Source organism: Aquarana catesbeiana, linkage group LG02 (assembly GCF_042186555.1).
Source record: "Aquarana catesbeiana isolate 2022-GZ linkage group LG02, ASM4218655v1, whole genome shotgun sequence".
In the NCBI taxonomy this organism is placed as follows: Eukaryota; Metazoa; Chordata; class Amphibia; order Anura; family Ranidae; genus Aquarana; species Aquarana catesbeiana.
The window spans coordinates 473202253-473218736 of record NC_133325.1 but is presented as its reverse complement, the minus strand read 5'-3'; the positions used below and the strand labels follow the sequence as shown (position 1 = coordinate 473218736).

Here is a 16484-nt window from a genome sequence, read left to right as displayed (position 1 = left end):
GCACAGGTTTTCACATCCTTTATCAAAGGATTTTGGTGGAATAAAACATTTTCACCTAGACTGACACATGGGTGCAATGTCAGGCTCCTGCAGACAAGTCTTACAGCTTTCTGCTTGTACCTCTTATTTATCACATATACGTGATGGTTTACCTTTGTGGGGTTGTATCCGGGGGTCCCGGAACTTCTCCTCCAGCCCTGTGAGCACCTCCAGCGGCCCTGATTTTCTACCAGATATGTACTGTGAGTTTTAACATCATTTAAACTGACTAGGTCGCACTTTAATCCCTTTACACACACACACACGGAAATCTCATGCCATTCTTTGAGCCAAATTTGAGCCAATTTTTTTTGTATTGATGCAAATCACACCGCAAAGCATTGGTACTTGGTATCGACACGTAAATGACCAAAAGCATCGGTACTCGTACTCGCTGAGTAAAAAAACGGTATCGATGCAACCCTACTTATGAGTATAACTTTTAATTAAGCAATGACAGATACAGATAACAAATGTAATAATATTAGAAAATATAACAAGAATGCTTAAAGTGGTTGTAAAGGCAGAAGGTTTTTTTTATCTTAAAGCGTTTGTTAACCCAAAAAATGAAAAACCTGATCCTGTTCCTTTAAAGCATGTTATACAGCACAGCCCTTGTGCTGTGTCATTTGGCGCTCTGCATACCCTAAAAAACCTGTCTAATCCTGCCTGGCTATACCCTCCCCGCTGCAAACAGACCATGATAATCATGGCTGCTGAGCCTCTGACATCATGGTCTATTTGCGTGATTGTGTCTGCAGCTCTCCCTGTGTCCTGTCTTCCTCCACCCTCCCCTCCCTGCTTGTAGCTGTGCCTCCCCCCTCCCGCTCCTGCTCCTCTCTTCGTATCTGATAATAAATCTTCTTATTCCCTCTGTGGCATTCGAACATCTGTCCCTGGGCCTGTGTAGCGTAAAAACTCAGCCGATCTGTACCTGTATAAATGGTTCCAGCCGCTCAGCTGATTGTCGGCTCTCTCTCCTATCTCCCCCTCCTCCACTGGCTGATGTCAGCAGGACGGCTCGGCCCCGCCCACTTCAGCTCTGAGCTGGAGAAACAAGGGGGCTGACATGTCAGCTGAGTGCTCAGAGTGCAGCTTATACAGGTACATATCGGCAGATTTTTAACATTACACAGACACAGGGACAAATGTCATTATGATACAGAGGGGATAAGACTATGTTAGTACAGTGGGTTAACAACTACTTTAATGCATTAAGATAAAAAGCCTTCTGTGTGCAGCAGCTCCCCTAAGCCCCCCTAATACTTACCTGAGGTCCATCTAGATCCAATGATAAATTGGCTAAGACAGCATCACAGCGCCATTGGCTCCTGCTGCTGTCAATCAAAGTCAGTCAGCCAATGAGGAGAGAGAGGGCGGGGCCGCAGCTCCACGTCTGAATGGACACACAGAGCTGTGGCTCGGGCACCCCTACAGCAAGCTGGTTGCTGTGAGGGCACTGAACAGGAGGGAGGGGCCAGGGGGTGCCAAAGAGGGACCCAAGAAGAGGAGGATCCAGGCTGCTCTGTGCAAAACCACTGCATGGAGCAGGCAAGTATAACATGTTTGCTATTTTTAACAACAAAAAAAAATAGACTTTAGTATCACTTTAACTAAATGATGCTGTTTCACCATGGGTCCCTGCATTATGGTTTGGCACAATGGATCAGAACCGGATGCATGCATGATGGCAGCTCTGAGGTGTGACAGTTAGTCCAAGTTTTTGCTGTAGTATATATAGGACTCAAATGTAAAGAAATGGGAAACCCACCCCATATAAGGAAGGTAGCACATTCCTGAAAGGAGATTAGTGGGCTGGCTTATCCATATAGTCAGTTTACAATGACATTCCTATAGCATGATTGAACCCCTACCCACTGTCATTGAAGGGGGAGCATCGGGGGTGAGGAGAACATGTGCTGGAAGCATGTTACATCTTAAATATGGGTGTAACGTTCAACCTGCTCCAAAAGTGAACACCTCCTTTAAGCTTTTAGGTGCACATAGAATTTGAATACAAATTACATTCTTAAAAAAAAATTCTTAAAAAATTCTTAAAAAAAAAAAAAGAAAAAAAAGAGAGACCAATGTGAAAACTGATATATGCTATAGTACTAAAAAGGATGATGTGTAGCTCTTTTTACAGTTATTAGCCTTAGCACATATCTGAATGTGTTTCCTTATTTGTTGTCATATCCTGTTAAAGGTTTTTATTAATATTCTGGTAGCCTAGTTCCCTTTCCAAAAAAAATCTTTGTTATCATGACAACCTATAAAATATCACTTTGGAAAGAGAAGATTAAAGTTATGTTATTGATCCTTCTAATCGGAGCACATATGTTTCCTTAATTGCAGAACTTCCATATGGTTGGGAGAAGATAGAGGATCCACAATATGGGGTCTATTTTGTTGAGTAAGTACAAAGCATTTGCATGCATGTATTCATCTACCATCATTAAACATTCCAGTCCTTTAGTTTTATATCGCATTATCTGTTACCCATGTAAAGTTAATTCATTGTTTCTTGTTGAACCAATATTTTGGGTTATACTAAATTTTGGCTTTACCCTTACGAATAGGATCATCCTCTGCATGCAAGCATGCTCTTTATAATTAAAGTTGTATTGAGAGTTTTTAACGATATAATAGCAAAAGATGTCTACATAGAAAATTAATAATATATAGGGAAAGTCAAGATTTGCATATACTGTATACATTTTCATAATGTGCATACATTGCAAGATAGAGTTTAAGAGAACATTTAAGAGATTTTGCTTGTCTCCAATGTACAGTATATAACTGCAACATTAACTTAATTCTGCTATTCTGCTGTATTTAGATGGGGTAGGTAAATGAGGCGGTGGAGGGGGGGGGTGGATAGGTAGAGGTAAAGGGAACTAAGATGAGGTAGGCAAGAGGGTAGGGGGAGAGAAAGAAGGGATTTTCCCAGACTTCAGATGCTGAAAGTGGTTAAGGTGGGTGAGGGTTCTGGTGGATTGCAGTTTAGATTGGGATTTTAGAGTGAGCTGGAACTTGTATTGATCCAAGCAATAGAACAGTTTACCGAGGATACCAACTGATACGGAATCTGCCATCTTATGGTCTTATAGCAATAATGCTGCAGGGTGGGCTGGAAGTAAACTTAATGTGTGCTATATAAACACACACCTGCAATACTAAGTGTCCACAAATTGTGTAGGGCAAAAAAATCATATAAATAATGATATAATAAAAATCATATAAATAATATAATCATTTTCAATTCAAATTACATCATCTTACTTTTTCTAAAGAAAGCCAATCATGACCAGGTATATGCAAGAACTAGAATGTTAAGTCTGAGGCGTTTTGCATGCACATATGTTAAAATGAATGTGTTGGTTTGTTTTAGGACCAAAATTACAGTTTCAGGCATTCCGATCAGGTTCACCTGTCAGTTTTCAGGCGGACCTGATCTTAGGCCTGATTCACACCTATCCATTTTTAGTGCTTTTTGAATTTTGCAGATTTGCCCTACAGAACGCGTTCCATAGGAAACCATGTTAAATGGACTGTAGTGCAAATCTGCAAAATGCAAAAAGCACTAAAAAAAGCATAGGTGTGAATCAGGCCTTAAGGTCCATGGAGCTCTATGGAAAGGCAAATGTAAACTGACTTGTGTCCATTTACACCTGCCTACCTCCAGGTCTGTCCAGGTCCAGAAAAAAGAAGCAGAAAACAACTGCATTCTCTTCCATTTTTCCATTTTTTTGTGGACTGGATCGGAGGTAGCCTGATGTAAACAGCCAGCAGAGTGTGGTCATATCTGGCTGCTTGTAGAGCTTACAGGGGTCTGCCGTGTCCACTGGGCAGATGTGAGATCCGTTCCATTTGACCTTGAGCAGCAGAGGATCTCTTGAACTGTCACAAATTAAAAAAAAAAATTAAACTGCCCCTTAAATATATTTACAGCGGAAGAATACTCACTTAGAATCCAGTGATGCGCCTTCCCCAGAACTTACCGCCAGGCGCTGACATCCAGCCAGCCGACTTTCGGGTCTTGATCGCTGGCCACTGTCAATGGCCAGCCTGAGATGGCATCACTCCCGTACACGCTTAGGAGTTCCATCAGAGTCAGCATTGCCAAATCTGTGCAGTGAGCTGCGCTTGCACAGCTTACTGTACAGAGGGGGACAGGCAGGTAAGCTTTAATGCAGAACAGACAAAGCAGGTCTCCTCTGCATTAAAAATCTTGCCTGTTGGCCCGTTTTTATTGTGGAGCCTAAAGTTCCACTGTAAAAAGTGAAGAAGCAACAGATTAACAACCACAAAATACATTTTTTTTAATTAATGACCCCCAGTGTGTTAGGTCAGACAGTTGACTGACCTAAAAGACTTCTGGATCTCTTTCTCCTAATTCAATGCTGAAGTGTCAGACACAAGCAAAGTAAAAAATAATGCCAAATAAGACTAATGTAAATTTTCCAGAAGTACACCTGCACAATTATTTTAATTTAATGCTGAATATTCCGATTCTCACCTAAATTCATTCATGACTGACTCACTTATGACTGCTTCAAATTAAACAGTCATACCCAACCATGAATTCTTTGCTGACATAAATTTCTCATGTAACTTGTCAGCTAGTTACTTCTAAAATTATCATGTCTTTCCATTAAATGAAGTGCATTATAGTTGTAGCACTTGCAATAGGTATGATAAATAATTTAAACATGATATACAGAGATTTCTCGGCAAGTTCATGACTGCTCTTTGTGGATACAACATTGATATACAGTGATATTAATTTGTAAAGAAGAAGCTCAATAATACAAGAGTATAGAGAACTTAATAAATACTATCTCCAATCTGTTAATTTACTGGTTTGTTCTGTAGTACAAATGTTTTACTTTGACAAGGGAAGAGGGCCGAAACTCTAGTATCTCACTAAATTATCTAATAAAGCTATCGACTTAGATGCCACTGAGTTCATTCATTTATCATCTGTATTACCATTTAGCCATGGCAGACTGTAAATGTACATTAACTCCTTCTCTCCGTCAGCTAGGATTACATTGAAATAAAAAAGTGCAAATATCTCTGCTTTGAAGAGAATGAAGTTCTAAATCGTTCCAGGCAAACATTAAGTGGGATTTTCTGTTAATGCACTTTGAGAGTCCATTAGCATTAGTTTTACCTTAGGCTTTGTCTTTTTTGCAGTGCTCTGAAATTAAGAGACAGTTGTGGCATATTTAAAGGTCACAGGCTGTTCCCTTTATAAATTCAGGTTTAGCTGTATCCTCTGGGTAAAGGAAAACTGGAATCGGAGATGATATATGCACACTGGATGTACATGTTTGTGGTGCACTCAGTTTTATATGTATCTATTTTACCAAATAAAATATCAGATTTTCTTTTTTTTTTTTTTTTTTTTTAAATAAACTTTATTTTCAATCATATATATACAAACAAATAAATCCCTTACATAATTACAAATCCCAGAAACATATAAATAATACAACCCCCCAAAAAGGAAAAAAAAAAACAACCCAACAGATGAGACAAAATTAGATTTTCTGTACCATGAACTTCTTAGTTATAAGTATATGTTTGTGTGAATGTGTGTATGTTTGGAATATTAAGGGATGGCACTGGCAGAAATGATCACTTATTCCATAAGCCAAAGTGCCATACTTTCAAACAACCAATCAGCAAACATTTCTCATTCTTACTTTGCTGAACCAGTCAAGGGAAAGCTCCAGTTGGTTGGCCTACTGAACTTTTTACATCATTATTGGTCTTTGCTCTGCGTTTAAAGTAGAAGAAGATTATTGTAATATGTTAGCCATCAATAAATGCAGCAAGTTTGCAGTAAGTTGGGTTTTTAAAACTGTGTACCTACACCCGCGCAACAAATTTAATAAATATACAACAAATTGTGAAAACAACTGGAAAAAAAAAATTAAAAGATTTTCATCAGAAATGTCCAAACCAAGTCCAAATCACAAAGTCCCAAAGGTTAAAAACCTGAGGATCCTGACCGCGCCCTTTATCAACTAAATACATTACTATGTATTCAAATACTTCAAATCATCAACAAAATAAATGATCACTACTCATCAAATAGGTATATAATAGTGTACCGTCGTCCTATCAGTTTAAGAAACAAAAGGCAGCAAATTTGAGGCAACTTTGGACTTTCATGGTACGGTAAAGACTCACAAAAAAACGGATATAAAAAAAATTATAAATTTATTAGGACATAACATAGTTAAAATAGCCGTTAAAGGAAAAATACATTACACATGATGAATTGAATCTCTGAAAAGAACTGTAAAGATTTAACGTGTATCCATCCGTGAAGGGGATCAGATATTCGTCCCTTGCCAGTTCAACCTCTACATGTTTTGCGGTGAGACTGCTCCTTCAGGAGTGTACTTCAGAGTTTTTTTTATGTGTGGGTGTCTCTATAGAGAACAAATTGATATATATATCTAGATATATATATATATATCTAGATATATATATCAATCTTAAATACAATAGAGCCAAATAAGCACATTTACAGTTGCAAAGACTTGAAAAAAGTGGAACCCACCCCTGCCTGCAAAAAAAAAAAAAAAGACTTTCATCAGACTTAACAAAGTCCAAACCAAGTCCAAATCACAAAGTCCCAAAGGTTAAAAACCTGAGGATCCTGACCGTGCCCTTTATCACCTAAATACATTACTATGTATTCAAATACTTCATCATCAACAAAATAAAATGCCCATATAATATCATATGATACAACATGAATAAAGTGCTCAGTGATATAAATAGTCCATCAAAAATTACTCTGACCAATTTCTGACACCAATAATGTGCTCTTCTTCACCAAAGTGTTTGCCTACTGTACTCACCGGAAGCTATTGACCTCTTTAATTAAAAAGGAAGTCAAGTGCGCTTGGTCTCATTAACTGGTGAATTCACATAGACGGTTAATACATTCCAAACATTCTTGGATCAATCTCTTCATACATCTTGTACACATGGATAGATGTGCATCACTGCGCCTGTAAGTGTTCCTGTGCCTCAAGGGAGCTTGATGGTTAGCCAGATATGTACAGAAAGAGATGGGAAAAAGCTCCCATAGTGTAGTAATTTTTTTTAATGAAACAAAACACATTAAATTGCACTTACAAAAAAAAAGGCAATCAGACATGTATTACAGGATGGAAACGCCGATTTGTGCTCCACCTGTGTTCCAACAAGCGGAATTTGATGTATTCCATAAGGCCCGCCCTGCCCATTTTATCAACAGCGCCTGACGTCATCAGAAGGCTGCTCCTGGTGACTTTGGGCGCTGCTGATGAAGTGCAAAGCGGGGCTTCCGGGATGCATCACTTCAGCTTGTTGGGTTATTATGCAAGCTTTTGGGATTCCTTTCATCCCTTCATCAGGCCTTATACATTTCAAACTTTCCTATGTGCAGCAAATTTGAATGTGCTGTGACTACACATATTAGAGGCAGCAGCTCCCTACAAATAGAATTTGCTTATTTAAAGTGCTGGTGACTAGCGCGGGGATTATTTATTTGTACATTTAAACTCACTGCTTATAAATGAAGCCAGCATTACATATACAAATAACTTTTCACACATTTTTGGTCTTTGCACTGCTAATAAATAACATCAACATTACAAATACCAAACAGCAATTCTTTGCCTTGGATATGGTTAATTATATGATAGTGCTGCTCCTTGGTATTTTGTAAAGTGTAATCATGTTTTATATAGATAAAGACCTGGGTCAACAAGTTATGAAATCAGGAAAACTATACTGGAATTATTGTTGCAATATAGTTTGCTGTTGTACCTTTACTATGCTGAACTCCAGGTGTGTGTTGAAATGCACAAGGAAGCTGTTTTACCCTGTAAATAATTTCCAAATCAACACAATTCAGTTCTAAGTTTTACACAGCCCTGGCATAGAGCCAGATGGATGGCATCACTTTCTATATTACAGTTAGGAATGTAGTGGGGTTCTCCTCTCTTCTGCTGATTAGACAAAGAAGGAGCAGCAGGAGACTGATGAGGCCATCTCTCTGCTCTCTCTCCCTGGCAGTTTTTTTCTTGTCAGCGCATTTTCATGCAGCACAACTGATTGGATTCCAGTGCCCCTCTTTCTTCTCAGTGCTGTTATTCAGAGGGAGGAGATTTGTTGGGACTTTAAATGAGGCAGGGACCTAGTCATACCCCCATCTATGTGGGAAAGAGAAGAAGAAAATGGGACTTTGAATGAGTCACGCAGTCAATATGAAAAGGTCAAAAATTGGTATTCATATGTGTCAGATATAAACAATAATACATGATACTGATTATTGCAATATTTCATCTGGATACATACATATATAAGCATGAATGACACACATCCATGTGGAAAGATTGTGGGTTTAACACCTCTTGACTTCCCATCATTATTAGGAATAAACACCATAACTTACAAAAAATTCATATATAATTAAACAGGTACATGATTCTGATATAAGATAATAAAAAACACATGATCGATTTAAACATAAGTACAAAAGCTCCACGCATTTCATGGAATTTTATTCACTTTTCAGGAGCAAACATGTATACATCTGTAAAAAACATATAAAAATCCTTAGATAATTGTCTTTTAAAAGGAAAAAGCCAAAATGGGAGGAAAAACCCCCATTAGAAATAGAGTACTCACAAAATTGCTGTGTATGGAAAGTGCAACACCAATGACTGGAAACCATAGAGAGGGGCATCTTTTCTGGGAGCTGTGGTTGCGTGAACATTTTGCATAGCCCATGCAAGGTGATATCCAGGGATGTAGAAATCCCGGCAGGACAATTTCCTCGGCGCGACCTTGAATGTTTCCTATGATTGTCTTGAGGGACTGCCAAAAAAAAAAAAAATATATATATATATATATATATATATATATATATATATATATATATGAATATGTGTATTAACATGTATAACAAGACCCTGTCCGTTTAAGGACAGAAAAAATGAATGTAACCATGGTGGTGTTGGTGAATCCCAAACCGGGAGGATTGGGGAGTGGAACAATGTGACAATAATAGGTAAAAAAACCCACCAATAAGAACTATGTGAATGGGAACCCATTTAGAACCTATATCAATGTGCAATATGAGGCTATGAATGGTAAGATACCAAGTGCTGGAACCTGGGGAATCATGAAGAAATGTAGTGAGAATGATCTGGAAACGCCAACAGGACGGATCTGCCACCCCAGATAGAGCCTATAAGGGTGTACACGGCCCACACCCCCAAACGCCACGCTGAGCGTGCATAGGAAGGGAGGAGGTGCCAACGTCCGAGCAGCCACGTCGCCCGATGTTATTCAGAGGATTACAAATGGCTGATACCAAATCAAATTGTCTTTTATACCTGCCCGGAGTTCAAAAACTGTAAAAAGTGTACATTATAATTCTATCACCAGATACATTTTTTATATCTATAAGATTTTATAGGCCTTAGTATAGATATTAAAAAGTCTGTCCTTGAAGTCTTTAATAGCTGCGTTCAAGGTCGCTAGCAAGTATTGTTTTCAAAGACAAGGTACAGCACTGTAATAAAATAGGAAAATAAAAAATAAGATGACTGCTCATAAGTGGGCATTTTTACATTAAACTGCTGTGATGTGCCTGCCAACCCAAAACTATTGTGGTATTTGTATTACATTTTGATAGCAGGGGTATTCATGTTAATATAGTAGAAGAATATTAATATTCATGAATGCTTCCATTGACATTTTAAGGTCTTAATACCACAGTAAGTCACTCGAAACATTGTGGTCTGGTTCACTGGCTGTCTCGAAGTTTGGACAAGTTGCCTGCCTGAAATTTAGTACACTTGGCTTTACATGAGAGAGAGAGGCTCAGTGCATTGCAAACTGCGTGTGCAGGGACTGGGTTGTCTAACTGAATGAGTGCTGTCCTTTGTTACGTGTGTGTTTATGACAGCTTAGCAAAAGCCCTTGTTCCCCTCCGGAGTTTTGTTGGCAGCTTGCAATCATGACAGCGTAAGAACTAAGATAACTGCAGACTAGCTGACAATATAATCTTTGGGGAGGGTGATGGCGTTAGGCTCAGCAAAGCAGAGCTCCAGCATACAAAGCAAGTGTACCATAAGTGAAGCCCCACCCCTGGGATATGCTGGCCGTAGCTACTTTTAACTTGTTCCATACTTACTTGTCTCCTGGTAGATTATTATTCGCTGCTGCAGAGAGTAAAAACATCCCCAGATAGTCTGGGCTTTTTACTAAGGATCAAAGATGTGTTTGCAATGCCAATTTTGGAAGTTATTTATTTTGCTTCAATATATATCCAAGGCAAAGACAATTATTTGGATAGGACTTTTTTTCTTTTATTTTAAAATGAATAATAGGCAAACATTTTATGCACCCTTAAGTAATTCTAAAAACGCTATAATGGCTAAAGTTTGTACTAATATATTTTGGTTGCATACTTCAAGAATAAATCCACTATATTATCAAAAGTATTGGGACTCCTGCCTTTACACGCACATGAACTTTAATGGCATCCCAGTCTTAGTCCGTAGGGTTCAATATTGAGTTGGCCCACCCTTTACAGCTATAACAGCTTCAACTCTTCTGGGAAGGCTGTCCACAAGGTTTAGGAGTGTGTCTATGGGAATGTTTGACCATTCTTCCAGAAGCGCATTTGTGAGGTCAGGCACTGATGTTGGATGAGAAGGCCTTACTTGCAGTTTCCACTCTAATTCATCCCAAATGTGATCTATTGGGTTGAGGTCAGGACTCTGTGCAGGCCAGTCAAGTTCCTCCACCCCAAACTCACTCATCCATGTCTTTATGGACTTTACTTTGTCCACTGGTGTGCAGTCATGTGGTAACAGGAAGGGGCCATCCCCAAACTGTTCCCACAAAGTTGGGAGCATGAAATTGTCCAAAATATCTTGGTATGCTGATGCCTGAAGAGTTCCCTTTATTGGAACTAAGGGGCCAAGTCCAACCCCTGAAGAACAACCCCACACCATAATCCCCCCTCCACCAAATAATTTGGACCATTGCACAAAGCAAGGTCCATAAAGAGATGGATGAGCGAGTTTGGGGTGGAGGAACTTGACTGGCCTGCACAGAGTCCTGACCTCAACCCGATAGAACTCCATTGAGATGAATTAGAGCAGAGACTGCGAGCCAGGCCTTCTTTTCAACGTCAGTGCCTGACCTCACAAATGCGCTTCTGGAAGAATGGTCAAACATTCCCATAGACACACTCCTAAACCTTGTGAACAGCTTTCCCAAAAGAGTTGAAGCTGTTATAGCCGCAAAGGGTGGGCCAACTTAATATTGAACCCTACGGACTAAGACTGGGATGCCATTAAAGTCCATGTGCGTGTAAAGGCAAGCGTCCCAATACTTTTGGTAATATAGTGTAAATTGGGCTTTTTTAATCTACATAATTTTCAGAATACTTTTGGGAAACCGTTTTCAAACTGCACAACACACCTGCTTCAAATGCTTTTTATTGTTTTCATCAGCATAATGTAAAGCACTGGAATTAAAGTGTAACTGTAACTGGCAGATGTCCAGAAATACACATCTGTGAACTGTCTTATATGCCAGAGGATGAGTAGTATTGTCCAGACACATTTGACAGCACAGTCATTAGTGGCATTGCTTTCTTAGAGTTAAATGTGTACCCACCCACAACCTACTGGTTGGAAAATGAAAGAGATACAATGCACTGCTAAATTATCAATCATGCTCAGTCCTCTTAGCAATATGTTCTAAGCAGATCCTGATTAGCCCAGTACTAAACCAAACGTTTAAAAAGAGGGGTTTCAATGTAATCAGACTATATCTGCGATAATTTGCCCACTTACTAACCAATGGGGAGTGATGCTCTATGGTCACCTACAGCATACACAAAAAGAATGAAATTCATTTTTGTGTTGGCCTAGTACTGCCCTACCTCTCCCAGTCTGAGTGTTGCTGTAAGACAGTTTAAATAAGCTGATATCAGACAGTTTTGGGTACTCATGATGATTTCTTTAAATGTACATTGAGGGCTCCTTCATATACTAGTGGTTAGGTGGCGGTAAAACCCCAAATCGTGCTTCTTCTGCACTCCAGCTGCTGCCACCTTTAGCTGCACAGACAGCTGCTGGGGGTGTACACATGCCACAGCAAGAATTATACCCCCTGTTGACATCTAAACCAGGGTGATGGGAGAAAGGTCAGCTGCGCAGAGCCCAACAACACAAAAATGGCATGACATGACAAGATACTACAAGCACAACCCATTCAAGTTAATGGGGTCGCTATGCAAGCACCCAGCAACCGCGTGCTTCAAAGAGTTAAATCAGGCAGTGAGGAGGCAATGCTCTTTGAAGATCAATCCAAACACGGATCGTTCTTTGGAGACCAAAGCTAGTGTAAAGGAGCCCTTAAAGTGTGTCTGTGTACAGTCATTTAAATATATGTACACATACTGTATAAAGAATCAAAGGACGTGTAGTACAACAATTTCCCCAAATGCTCTTTTACTTTTAGATCCAAATGCAAGTATGAAAATCCCATTTTAGCCAGTACAGCAACACCACGTTCTTTGTCTAGCTGAATTCGTTCATATCTCAAGAGCATTTAAAGAACTTGGACTACACATCCTTTGATTCTTTGTATGGGAGCAGTGAGTATGGAGCTTGCTTGATGTGGAAGTCTGTTCGTTTGATTCTTAACACAATTGTTCACCCTTCAGTGGATGTGTATATAAACCACTACTTTTTTAGTTTATTTTTTTAGTGTCCCATTGGGGAGATTTTTACTTCCTGTCGTAATGACAGTGGTCCCTAGAACAAACATAATCTAACAAGTAGGGACACAGGAAGCAATAAAAACATTTGAAAGGGGTTCTAATCCATCCCTACACAACAAAGGAAAACAAGGTTTCATTATTTGTAAAGGAACACATCAGGGGTAGGCAACCCCTGGCATTGGTGCCGCAAGTGGCATGCAAAGCCTCTTTTGCCAGCACTGGACTCCCTCCCCATCAGCAGAGCAGTGCAGGGAAGTGTCAGTGAGACACTAATGCATTCCAATTTCAGAAGTCCCCACACCGCACCTGCACTGAGGGGGGGGGGCACTGTGCCCACACACATTGTAAAAGATGGGAAACATTGTTTGGTTTTCTAACTTTGCTGTAGCTGTGATTGTCAGCTTTTGTGATGAGGAAGAGATTGGGTGCAGTTCTGCTAGGGGGGGTGGTCCCTGTTTCCAGAAGGAGGATGACTGTAATTGACCACTGCTTTAGCCAATCACAGTCCTGCTAGCCCTGTCCACCATTTGGAGGAAGATGACTCACTTGGTTGCCACTACCAATGTCAGAAAGAAGGGATTTCACTGTGATTGAGAAAACCACAATCAGGTGACAGTTTGTGGAATTACTGTTGAGCTTCTGGGAACTTTGTTGAAATTATTCCTGAACCTTTGCGTCACTTACTACTGAACCCCTGCACTCTGTGTCCCTTTAAGCCACACCCAGTATTCAGCGCAATGAAAATCACACCCAACCACTTTTTCTCAGCTGCGGGGGCCCAACTTAGGATCATGCACACAGGCCCACTGCTTTCAGAAAATACCCCTGACCTGAGCTTATCATTGTGCATCCATTCTATATGCTGGTATGTGACATCACATACAAGCACATGGGCTGGATGTGAGAGCTGGATCAGCAGGATGAGTGTGCCAGGACAGGTAGATGTGTGTCATCTCTGCTTCCTTTCACCACTCTGCATATCATAGATGAAAAAAGATTACAGCAGGGGGGTACAGCGGTGGGGAAAATGAGCAGGAGGGGTTCAGAGGTGGAACAGAAGAGCAGGAGAGTACAGCGGTGGGGCAGATGTGCAGGGGGTTCAGTGTTGGGCCAGATGAGCAGGGTGTTCAGTGTTGGGGCAGAGAGCAGGGGGATAGAGCAGTGGGGCAGATGAGCAGGGGATTACAGTATTGGGGCAAGAGAGCAGGGGGAATAGTGGTGAGGCAGGAGAGCAGGGGGAACAGTGGTGGGGCAGGAGAGCAAGGGGAACAGTGGTGGGGCAGGAAAGCAGGGGGAACAGTGGTGGGGCAGGAAAGCAGGGGGAACAGTGGTGGGCCAGGAAAGCAGGGGGAACAGTGGTGGGGCAGGAAAGCAGGGGGAACAGTGGTGGGGCAGGAAAGCAGGGGGAACAGTGGTGGGGCAGGAAAGCAGGGGGAACAGAGGTGGGGCAGGAAAGCAGGGGGAACAGAGGTGGAGCGGAAGAGCAGGGGGGTACAGAGGTGAGACATATGTGCAAGAGGTACATTGGCAGGGCAGATGAGAAAGCGGGTTACAGTGGTGTGGCAGATGAGCAGATGGGTTCAATGTTAGGACAGATGAGAAGATGATTCAGTAGTGAGACAGAAGAGCATGGAGATACAGCAGTGGAGCAGATGTGCAGGAGGTACAGTGGTGGGAGGGATGAGAACGGGGTTCAGCGGTGAAACAGAAAAGCGGGGGGTTACAGAGGTTTGACAGATGTGCAGGAGGTACAGTCGTGGGGCAGATGAGAAAGGTGGTTACAGTGGTGGGACAGATGTGCAGGAGGTACAGTCGTGGGGCAGATGAGAAAGGGGGTTACAGTGGTGGGGCTGATGAGCAGATAAGTTTAGTGATAGGACAGGTAAGAAGATGGTTCAGTGGTGGAGCAGATGTGCATGGAGGTACAGTGGTGGGGCAGATGAGCAGGGGTTTATAGTGGTGGGACAGAAGAGCAGGGTGGTACAGTGGTGGGGCAGATGTACAGGGGGTTACAGTGGTGGGACAGATGAGCAGGGGGTACAGAGGTGGGGGCAGATGTGCAGGGTACAAGAAAAACAGAAATGGAATGCGCGCACACCTAGTGCATTACCAGAGATAATTTAATAATAAGACATTTTTGTATAAAAGTGGGTACTCACAAATTGCAACTGACAAAAGGCCATAAACACAGTGCATGGACATGCACAGAACACGGGGTACAGCTAACGAATTTCGGGGGTGCACCCTCTTCCTCAGCGCTAGATGTGCAGGGTAGTACAGTGGTGGGGCAGATGTGCAGGGCTTTACAGTGGTGGGGCAGATGAGAAAGGGGGTACATTGGTGGGACAGATGAGAAGGGTGTTACAGTGGTGGGGCAGTTGTACAGGAGGTTACAGTGGTGGGGCTGATGAGCAGGGGGGTACAGTGGTGGGACAGAGGAGCAGGGGGGTACAGTGGTGGGGCAGAGGAGCAGGAGGTACAGTGGTGAGGCAGATGTTCAGGGGTTTACAGTGGTGGGGCAGATGAGAAAGGGGGTACATTGGTTGGGCAGATGAGAAAGGGGGTACAGTGGTGGGGCAGATGTGCAGGGGGTACAGTGGTGGGACAGATGTGCAGGGGGTACAGTGGTGGGACAGATGTGCAGGGGGTACAGTGGTGGGACAGATGTGCAGGGGGGGTACAGTGGTGGGGCAGATGTGCAGGGGTTTACAGTGGTGGGGCAGATAAGGGGGTACATTGGTGGGGCAGATGAGCAGGGTGGTACAGTGGTGGGGCAGCTGTACAGGGGGTTACAGTGGTGGGGCAGATGTGCAGGGGGGTACAGTGGTGAAACGGATTTACAGGGGGGACAGTGATCTGAGGTGTGAAGGTGCAGGAATTGGGGCTCATCTGAGATGTGAAGGTGCAGGAATTGGGGCTGATCTGAGGCGAGAGTGCAGGATTTTAATTTCTCACTACTAAAGTTGTTTACAGCATTTACTTTATAAAAAAATCATTTTTCTTTTTCTTTGAAAACATTTTTTGACACACTGTGCTCGAAAAGGTTGCCTACCCCTGGAATACATGATTGCATTTAATTGTTCTTCATATTGGCTTGAAGTTCGGCTTTAATTAGGTTTATATTTGTAATACATAAACTTTTATTGGCTATACATGATTTGGAATTTTATAAAAAATCTATACAAATGTCTGCTTGTTATTGCTCCCTTGCTTGCAATATCAGATACGCTGGAAACACTTTCAGCTGCTTCACAGTACTAATATTACACAGAAGTTTTACTGATTTTTGCCTTTCTCTGAAATTCTGTAAACTTAAAAGAAGCTACTTCAACAGAGTTGCTAAATGCTGTGGAGGTTTATTGTGCAATGCTACAGCTATTTAAGGCCCCTTTCACACGGGGCAGACTCTGTTCCGATCAGCAGGGGGATCCGCTCACAGATCCCCTGCTAATCAGAGCAGAGCGGGCGGAAGAGAGGTCCATGTCTGCTCAGATTATGTAGAACCGACATGGACAAACCCCGCTCTGCTCTATGGGGGGTTGGGTATAAACTGACTCTGCTGTCTATTTACACCTGACTAACTCCGACCCGATCTGCCTACACAGAGAAGGATGGATCCCCTTTT

At 41.7% G+C, this 16484-nt stretch overlaps 1 protein-coding gene across 3 annotated transcripts in view; it reads left to right on the top strand.

Moving 5' to 3' along the window:
* Window positions 1-16484, top strand: part of MAGI3 (membrane associated guanylate kinase, WW and PDZ domain containing 3) — a 548042-nt gene that overhangs the window by 328925 nt on the left and 202633 nt on the right. For all 3 annotated transcript variants that reach the window (XM_073615714.1, XM_073615713.1, XM_073615715.1), the window contains exon 7: window positions 2395-2452. In XM_073615714.1, coding sequence (XP_073471815.1) covers window positions 2395-2452 — 58 coding nt within the window. The remainder of the gene's footprint in view (window positions 1-2394; window positions 2453-16484) is intronic.